Source organism: Copadichromis virginalis, linkage group LG3 (genome assembly GCF_057382275.1).
Source record: "Copadichromis virginalis isolate Kocher_CV1m ecotype Utaka linkage group LG3, C_Virginalis_male_GT1.1, whole genome shotgun sequence".
Taxonomy (NCBI): domain Eukaryota; kingdom Metazoa; phylum Chordata; class Actinopteri; order Cichliformes; family Cichlidae; genus Copadichromis; species Copadichromis virginalis.
The window spans coordinates 44,637,620-44,647,458 of record NC_140620.1 but is presented as its reverse complement, the minus strand read 5'-3'; the positions used below and the strand labels follow the sequence as shown (position 1 = coordinate 44,647,458).

The following is a 9,839-nucleotide window of genomic DNA, read 5'->3' as shown; positions in this document are numbered from 1 at the left end:
GAGTGTTTCTGCTCTCTTTTTCCCCGCATCCTGCCAGATAAAGCAAATCCTCCCTCTCCTCATCTCAAAATGACTTGTGTATTATTAAAAGCTTTTAAATGGAGCAGAGTGCTGGCTGACTACCAAATCCACTGCCTTGTTGCCAGGGAAACACATACCCATGGTCTCCACTCCTCCTCCTTCTCAGTGCTTTTTTTCCCCCTCCCACCCCTCCTCCCCTCCCCGGAGGCTCATATTTCAAAACCATCAGCAGTCTTGTGCGCTCACACTGCTGCCTTTCAACTAAAAGCTTTTTGTGCTTCCAGTGAAGCAGAATGGAGGGGAGAGAGAGCAGATGGGAGTGGTTAGAGGAGAGGGGAGGGAAAATAAAGGGCCTCCCTCACCGTTGCCAGGGCAACTTGATGTCACGGTGACATCACGCACCACTAAAAGCTTTTAACCGGATTCCTCTCCTGCCTTAGGCCCCATTTTGAGTCCTCTTTCAGCTAGACTAGGGGGAAAGGCACAGGCAGGGTGGTGGTGTGTGTGTGTGCCTTCCTGCTTCTATCCCTCCATTACTGGAGACTCAACACGGCTCTTTAGCGAAGTAAAAGGCTTTCAAAACCAACCTCTAAAGCTCTGCAAACAGAACCAGCACAGGTCAAGAGAGTCATTTAAAATTTTTTTTAAAAAAAATGGCATCAGAGGATGGTTTCAGCTACCTGATGCCAGGCCACAGTGAGAAACACAGACGGGCCCCGAACTGGACCGATGGCGAAATGAAAGCCCTCCTGTACGTGTGGGAGGAACACCACAACGAGCTGAAAATGAGCAAGAGGAACGCTAAGGTTTACGAGAAGATGTCCCAGAGGTTCTTTCAGCTGACAGGAGAGCAGCGCTTCAAGGAAGAGATCAAGATGAAAATCACCAATATGTCTTTTCAGTACAGGCAAGTGCAAAACCCCGGTCCAAAGTCGTGGCTCCAGCTGCTGCATGACCACCCCCCCCCCCCCCCCCACCACCACCACCACCCATTTTTTTTGTTTTTGTTTTACATTTTCTCTGCTTTAACAGGCGACTGAAAGCTACAGTTGGCGAAGGCAGCGAGGCGCCGGATTGGCCGTACTACAAGGCCATAGAGAAGATCCTCTCCAAGCCGCTGGAGAACGGCAGGGTGAACTCTTTGGAGTTTCAGGCCTCTGCAGCGGGTCCCTCCACTTCCTCCCAGTCGACAGACAACCTGGTGCCACAGTCAGACGAGGGGCTGATGGGATTCCTGCCAGAGTACACAGGCTCCTCGGACGAGATGGAGATCAAACAAGAGCTGGACTCGCTGAGCTCTGATAGTGAGCACACACAGGGCTCCAGGTAACAGGAAATAGAGGAGACACACAGTGCATGTGTGTCTCATAGTGAATATGTGCACTTTTGAAACACTCATAAAGATAATAATAGATGAACTGACCTTTGTATGCTATTGTTTCAGAGAAGCAACCCACCAGATATACAGTTTTATGCAGTTTTCAGCTTGCCAGCTATAACTGAAAGTGACTACCTTTCCTCAGCTGGGTTACTTGTTGCTATGCTTTATTTAAACCTTGAATGCTAAAATTATATACACGATTGCTTTTTTCTCTCTGCGTTTTAACAGTTTTGTTAGTTTCTGTAAAGTATACTTACTTTACTTACTTACTAATAATCTGTGTAGGTCTGTCTGTTCCTCTGATCCACTCCAGACTTGGTGAGTCTGTCGCTGGGGACTCTGGCAAGGGCAGTGCTCAATTTTGAGGTTGTTTAGATGAGCGGTTCTCTTTTTTTTTGGGGGGGGGGGGGGCTAAATGTAGTTCCTTGTTAAAAGTGTTTCCACACTGACAGACACACACACTATCTTTCTGGGGACATTCATGCAATCCCAAGCCTCTTAACTCTACGTTTAGCCATAACAGCTAAGTGCTAAAGTCTTAAATTCACCCTAATTCTTTAACCCTAAAACCAAGCCTTAGCCCTCAAATCAACTTTTAATGGGCTGAAAAATGAGTCAAAAAGTTCTGGCTTTAAAAAAAACCCCTCATCACTCTGATGCACTAAAATTCAATCTGGATGTGTTTTCTTGTCATTATTGTTGTTGTTGGCATTAGTTTCCTGTGGCACACCACAGCAAACGCTCACTCATGCTTAGGGATGGGTATCGAAAACCGGTTCTTGCTGAGAACCGGTTCCCTCTGTTTCAATTCCTTGGAATTGTTTGCCATTTTTGCAAACGATTCCCTTATCGATTCCCGTCGCCACGAATTACGTCATTTACCTGGCAGGAAACATGGCGGCTCAAACGCTCAAAAGTTTGGTTATACTTTACGAGAACGGATGACAACAGGGTAACTTGCAATACTTGAAAAGTAGATATTTCATTTCAGGGAGGAAACACTACGAATATGCAAAAGCATTTGCTCACAAAACACACGATGACCTTAAATGAATGTCGTGTTTTTAATTCCGCTCCGGACTCGTGAATCTCAACCCAGCAGCAGCGGTAACGTTTGTACGTCCTCTCCCGTTAATGCAGCAGGTAAATAATCAACTAACAGTGCATATTATGTTAACGCGATCTGCCTTCTTACAAAACCTGCCATTACTGTGCATTTAGGTGACCATGATGAGACAGACAGACAGAGTCTGGCTCAGATGCTGGCAGTTCTCGCTGCAGTCTACCGGTAGCGTCTCCTTTCAGGCCAGGATAGACGAATGTCACCGAGCAGTGACTAAGTTTGTGGTCAAAGGTTTGCACCCATTTGCCACAGCAGATGTGTTTAATTGTAGGCAGGGACATTACTGGATATTCTTGTGTAATTGTAATTATTGCTACAGAAGAATATTTATTTTATTATTTTACATTTACAATTTTTTTCCTGGGGACTCTGTGACACCCCATTGAAGAGCCGTAGGCTGTGTATCTCTTAAGATCTCACTGTTGGGTTTGTAAGGTCATGTTACTCCTAAATTTCTATCTTGTTCAAAGAGAAGATATAAAACAAAGTTCTAAGCTAATCGACCTTAGTGTTCTCCTTTTTTAAAAAGAATCGATAAAGAATCGATAAAGAATTGAATCGTTAAACAGAATCAAAATTGGATCGGAATCGTGAAAATCTTATCAATACCCATCCCTACTCATGCTGCTTCTCCAGAAAGCTGCAGCCCACAATCTGCCTGTACTGGTTAGGCAAAATCAGAAACATGCATCCAGCTGATGTGTCCTCAGGGCTGTCTTCTTATTAAAACTGTGCCTCTCAATTGTCTGTCTTAATTGTCAGAAAAATCTGTAGATTGTAGCTACCAGTAATAAGCCATGTTTCACTCCCTTTAAATGCCGTCCATAGCATTGTAAAACACTTGCAATGATTTACTTCTATGATTTCTGCCTTCGGCGCGAGGAGCCGATGCACACAAACCAATGTTATGTTGAAGGTCGTGGAACTAACCTGTGAAAATGCGAACCCAGTGTGATCTCTTTTTACTAGGCACTGCCTGCTCTGAAAGGTTCCCCTCTCTGCTCCCCCAGCTCACATCCTATCTCGGCCAGGAAGAGGAAGGCCAGCAAGCACCTGTCCTTGAAGCGGAAGAAACTGCGAGTCTTGCAGGCTATGCTGCAGCAACAGAAGAAGTCGAGCCGGGCCATGGAGGAGACGTGCAGGGAGGTGCGTCGAGCCGTGCACCAACAGAACCTCCTCCAGGTCCAGTGCCTGCAGCTGCAGGAGCGCATGATGAACCTCCTGGAGAAGATGATCCAGCTTCCCGCCACTGCATCAGCCACATGGGGTCAGAGCGGTGTGAAGGATCCGGGAAAACCATAAAGTGTATATTTTTTGTTTTGTTTTTTATTGGGGGGCATTGCCTCACCTATAACCTTGTTGAATACAAAAAAATGATGTATTTTATTTTGGCATTCCAGGTTTATCCTATTGTGAGTAAAGCTCTGTGTAGAAATGGTAGAGACAGGCATGAATACAGGCTTTTACCATTTCTGGAGGAGTATCATTTGTAGAAGATAAACATGTTATTGCATTTGTTAGCACTTTAGCATCAACATTAAGTCAGGCTCCACTGTACATTTTCATTTTAGGAACAGTTGTATAAGATTTCTTGATAATTTGCCAAGTACCCTAATAAAAATCACTGTGGGAACAACAGCCATCACTTTTTATTCTTTGCCAGGATAATTACATGTTACATGGGAGGTCTGATGCCAAAACAGGGCAATTTGTAGCAACCATGAACCAGGAATTTAGGCGGTAATCCCCACTGTTACTGCAGTCATTTGGTAAAGAGCTGCCAGCAAATGGCAACACAAGCTGCTTGAGATTTCTCAGAAAAAGAAACCTTGACTATGTCTTTTTGTGCAAAATAGTAGCTTTAATGAAACATTCCTGACTTTCTTTTGCGTGAGAATGTGACAGAGTGATTGGTAACCTTGATATTTATAGTGTTATACTGATATCCACATAAAAATTTCTAGGAATATGGGTCATTAGTCATAATAAGACTCTGACAAGTCAGACAGATTCTTCTATTCGTATCATAACAAAGACACTGATAGTGGCTAATAAAAGTCATATAACAGCATTTTTACAGCATTTAGTTTTAGGATTTGATATGGAAGCTTTCATTCAAGGCAGAAACCCGCAGATTTGTTTCTTGAGAACTGACAACTATGCAAAGATAACCTGCTGCTGTCTTTCACTCTAACATCCCCCATCTCCGTGACTCTACGGTACAATTATTGGGATGCAAAATACACAGAGGGTGGAGGCTGACGTTAGCTGAAATATTAAGGTCTTTGCCTTTCAGCCCATTTTAAGAGGATTTGGAGAAATAGGGGGGATTAGGATAGTTCCATCACACATTACACCAGCTCAAAGGAAGTCACTCCTTCATGAAAATGAGAAAGCAACATCATTTGTTTCCTTATAACACACTGAACTGTGTGGCCTGTGTTTGCATAGTATGCTCATTGCTCACAGCCGTAATAAATAAATCATAAAGTGCAACGTCATTGCATTAGACTTCTAATCCTGTTGTTATATAGTGGTTTGTCAAAACGGCTGTCAGCTTCTTGCAAATGAGTAAGCTACACCGCACATGAGTAGTAAGGCCAGGGGTGAGGCAACCGTTGCAGCCCTTTGACCAGAGTTAGTGTTTACACACCATCCGCCGTAAAGAGCCGCAGTCGAGTGGAGGGGAAGGAGTTAACCAGAGGCAAAGTGGATGAGACATACTGCAGTAACCGCAGTCATATGGGTAAGACCTTTTTTATTTTTACTTTTTGGTTTTTAAGTGATCAACTTATCACCATTGCATGGGCAGTGCCTTTTAAATTTCATTATATTCCTCCTTTTAGACATATGTCAGGGGTGATTACAGAGTCTCCAGAGAACTTTCTGTGCTCTCACTTGTATACTTAAGCAGAGTTATTTATTAAAAATATCATATATAAATAAAAAAATATATACATACTTTACTTTACTTAAGGGAAAAATGAAGCTTGTCAACTGCCATCATTGTCAGCCAATAGCGTCACTCCCACTGTTTGAATATTGAACGCAAAGGAGATGCTGATTGGCCAGTGGGAGGAGTCACATGTTCCGGAGACGTTACGCTGTCATGGTTACAGTGAAAGACGCTTTGTGTTTTCCGTGATGAGTGAATGGATGGAGGTGGTGCCCTCGAGCTCTGCCATATGGAATACCGAATCACTGCAGGGAGAGAATAGAGAAAAAAAATGGACGCGTGAAGCGGAAAATGTAAACGTGGTAGACTCGTGTTAACGTAAACGTAAAACCCGTGGGCTTTTTTTTTCTGGCACAACTTTAAAAGCAGGTACTGTTAATTTTTTTTCCCGATAAGGCCTTAATTGTTGTCAAAGTTTCGAGCTACGTTAACATTTTTTGTCGCTTTAAAGTTGCCAAAACTCTAAAAGAAAGTAAAGCAGGAGCTAGCTTTCGCTATTTTTGTTTCGGTTTTTTTGCCCTCATAAAATGACTCGGGCGGTGACTTAAGTGTTGGAACATTTAAAAACTGGCTTACCGACACCAGAGTCCTTCATTAAAGTGGTGGTGAGCAGGGAGCCAGCTGGCGGTGTGTTTTGGGGAGTGGGTGGAGGGGTGACTGGGAGTAATATGCGAGCCGTGTTTGCACATAAAAGCTGCCTCTGTTTTAGCTCTGACAGATAATTGCAGATATAAGATTGATGTGGGTTGCGTTACTTGGTTATTAAATGAAACTGATTAAATTAAATTAATTTGTTGACTAGGTGAGAGCAAAGAAAGCTAGAAAAACACCCTGCTTTTTCTAACACTGCTTAAAAAATGTTATTCTGTTTTCAGTATATGGTCTTTACATTATTTATTAGCAGTATTCATCAATAAAATAACCATTTAATGTAATTAATAAAATGTGCTGTAGAACTTCTCATTAGTTTTCACAAAGAACTTTAGAGCTGTCGTTTATTTGCAAGTATTTTTGACATTTTAATGCATGAGTTGTAATTTATTAAGTCTTTGAACAATTTGATGTGGTGGAAAAACATGTCGTCTTCTTTACTTTTTGTCCTTGTGTTTTGCTTTGTGTTACCATAAGATGACAACAACACAATAGTGTTGGCAACGGACAAGTGTTACAGTTCCCACATGCGGCAACAAAGATGAGGATACAGGGACAGCCTGAGGGCGCGAGGAGGCGTCTGGATATGAATGCATCCGGTGAGTTCAAGAGCGTGGAGGTCATCCGTGGTCGGGCTGGATATGGCTTTACTATTTCAGGACAGAGGCCGTGCATGTTGAGCGGCATCCTGGAAGGAAGCCCGGCATACTTGGTGGGGCTCAGACAAGGAGATTGCATCATGGTCATCAATGGAAGTGACGTGTCTACTGCTTCTCATGAGGCTGTGGTGCAGCTGATTGGCAGCTGCAAAGGACCCCTGTGCTTGGTGGTGCAGGCTGAAGGCCGAGTGTTGGGAAACCCAATCCTTAATGATGTGAAATTTGGGTTTCCTCAGAAAAGTGGCGTTTTCCAAAAGGCAAGTGTTTTCCGCACAGTCTCAGATGACTCAAGCAACTCCTCCTTTAACGCGAGTTGTTCGGTTGCCGCCAAACAGAGGCCGGTTTCAGAGCCGGATATGTCACAGTGGTCACAGCAGTGGAGTGCTTTAGCTGAGCAGCCAAGGGAGGAGACTTCCACGTCTGGGGATGCAGACTCTGTTATTACAGACGAAGCCAATCCAGACTGGGGTGTTTTGAACATGACTTTGGTGGTTGGCTACCTGAGCTCCACAGAGCTGATTTTGAACACTAGTGAATCAGAGGACTGTTCAAAGGCCATTCTGGAGAGAATCCGACAGCTGGGCACTGAGCAGGACACCCATACCCTTGTGATGATGAAGATCATGTTTGATTGCATTCGTCTTTGTGACGACGCTGGAGCTGTTTTGGCAGCTTTCCCTGCTGAGAACCTGGTCTTGGGGGCTGTGTGTACTGAAGACCCACGTTTTTTTTGCCTGGTCACCACAGGGCATATTATTAATGGCCGTGTGCCAGAAGATAGTCCTCTGCGTGCCTCCTGCCATGTTTTTTTCATTGACCCAGATCTGGGAAATCACAAGGATCACACTGGGATTGCTGGCCGTTTTGGTTTCAACTGCACTCCAGATCCAGATGCCTCGGGCTGCCTGGAATTCCCACAGACTCCCCCGGATGTTCTTAACTTTGTAACAGTACTTTACAGCGACATGGGGGAAGCTGTGGAAAGACTAAGAGTGAAACTGGACGCAGAAGCCCAGGAGCATGCCAAGGAGAACGTCAGCACTGCCAAACGTGGCAGTGCAAGCAGCAATGGGGACAGTGGTATTGGAAATGTTTCTCCCCCTGAGGAGAGAGCGGACAGGGATTTCCCTTCGGTGATCCAAAACCATCCTGGGGCCCACCTCCCCAGCTGTCCATGGGATTATCCTCCGGCTGAGGGCCTCACCCCAATAACCCTCTCCAAGAATGGCCAAAAACTTAATCCAGAGAACACTACCAGCACAGATTCCCTTTCAGAGTCATTACCTGGCCCAGATTCTTTAGTTAGCTTTTATGGAGGACCCCCACCCAGACTACAGTTCCAGTTCAAGCCCCCACCACCTCTTATGCGTTTGGATAAAAAAACAAACTTCTCTGGAGATCCTCTCAGAGGGAGCCAACGGTGGTTCTCAAAGCCAAAGTGGCCAAAAGTCCTGAGTAGTGATCCAGCACTATGTGAAACATCCAACAACAACTGGCCCTCACACAATAGTCTTAGTGCCAGCACCAATAACCTGCCACCTCCAATGAGCCAGATACCCTCGGAAAGATACCAGTCAGCTGAAGTCATGATGCTGCCTCCCAGGGAGGAATGGACCAGAAAGTTTGTAGAACAGAGACAGAAGCAGCAAAAGGATGGCAGCACTAGAAATGTAAGTAAGACACTCTTTCTTGTTTTCAATTTTTTTTTTACTTTAAAGCTGCAATCTAAAGAATTTAAAAATAAACATTTCTTATGCTGCCATTGAAGTAGTTAATGAGGTTTATGAGTATGTATAAATAACCTGTGATCTGAAATACAGGTTTCAGGCATTTAACTTCCACAAGAGTCAAATATGAAAAATCATATATTTATCATGTTTTTGAACCCAAAAGGTTAAAATTTCTTGATAGTTATTTACAAAAAAGGGCAAAAATGTTAGAAAATATTTTTTTAATTTCACTTGTGAGGGAGCCATTATATGCTTTCCCCCCCCCCCCCCCCCCTGTTTTTATCTCATATGTACTTTTAAAATTGCAGATGCTCAAATTAAAAATGGCACACAGCAGCCCAACTACCTGCTCTTTGTATGCTGCAGCATATCCAAGAAAGTAGTTTTAAAGGGGAGGATGTAAAATAGTTTATTTCAGACTGAGCAACTGCACCAAGGCCCATCATCAAATTAATAAGGATTATTTTGAGGTGTGAGTCATGCAAAGCTCTAGCAAGCTAGAATACAAGTCAGAAATGACGTCCCTGTAATAGGTCCTTAATATGTCCTCTTGAAGTACCTGGTGATGTTTATAGGATCTTTATAGGTGTCCTGACAGAGACATTTTATGTGATCAGCAACAAGCATGAGGTGTCCTGTCTTTCACAAACTCTTTAAAACTTTTTTTTTGTATTCTTGTTGAATTAAATGCTTTTACTTAAGTGCTGTGCAGGTTTCTTTGCTAAAATGTAAAGTTTATTATTCCTGTCACCTTGAGGCAAGAGCATCTGCTTCTGTGCTTATAGTGGCTCTTGAACTATTAAATGCTCAGAAAGAATTGAGTTTCCCGACATCAAGGGGGTGTTAGTAAGTCTGTTTTTGGTGGCACCTAACATGAAATAAAACACCACTGCTCAACGCTCAGTTGGTGCAGTGTGTCAATTGAGCTCAGAAAACACCTGCTGAAAGTTAATGTGCAACTCTATAAAGAGGTTTGTTTTACTGTTGGTTTCCTCTTTGTCCACAAGATGTCCCTGTGTATCCATGAGCTCCAAGAACCACAATTACACGTCTAAAGTATCTCTGAAGTCGGCTTTTTCACTAAGCAACAGACTCGAATTAGTCAGCATGTAGGCGAGCTTGTGTTTGTAAATAACTTTGTAATCAGGGACACGTGCAGCGGGCTTTAGATTAAGTTTGGCTACAGAATAATCTCATGTGATATATTTTTTTTAAGTTTATTTCTTTAAGAGAAGCATTGCCCTGTGTTTCCAAGTCAGAGCTTGATTGCATCTTTTCCCAGCAGCTTGCATTAGATCAGAAAAAAAGACTATCTTGA

At 43.4% G+C, this 9,839-nt stretch overlaps 2 protein-coding genes across 2 annotated transcripts in view; both read left to right on the top strand.

The window, feature by feature from the left end:
* Positions 1-252: 252 nt before the first annotated feature.
* Positions 253-4,163, top strand: msantd1 (Myb/SANT-like DNA-binding domain containing 1). Its single transcript, XM_085451313.1, has 3 exons — positions 253-928; positions 1,054-1,347; positions 3,536-4,163. The coding sequence occupies exons 1-3, from the start codon at positions 675-677 to the stop codon at positions 3,825-3,827; spliced, it is 840 nt and encodes a 279-aa protein (XP_085307439.1). The 5' UTR covers positions 253-674; the 3' UTR covers positions 3,828-4,163.
* Positions 4,164-5,658: 1,495 nt separating this feature from the next.
* Positions 5,659-9,839, top strand: part of rgs12a (regulator of G protein signaling 12a) — a 44,218-nt gene continuing 40,037 nt past the window's right edge. The window contains exons 1-2 of the mRNA XM_085451312.1: positions 5,659-5,850; positions 6,610-8,461. Of these exons, the coding sequence (XP_085307438.1) occupies positions 6,674-8,461 (1,788 nt within the window). The 5' untranslated portion in view covers positions 5,659-5,850; positions 6,610-6,673. The remainder of the gene's footprint in view (positions 5,851-6,609; positions 8,462-9,839) is intronic.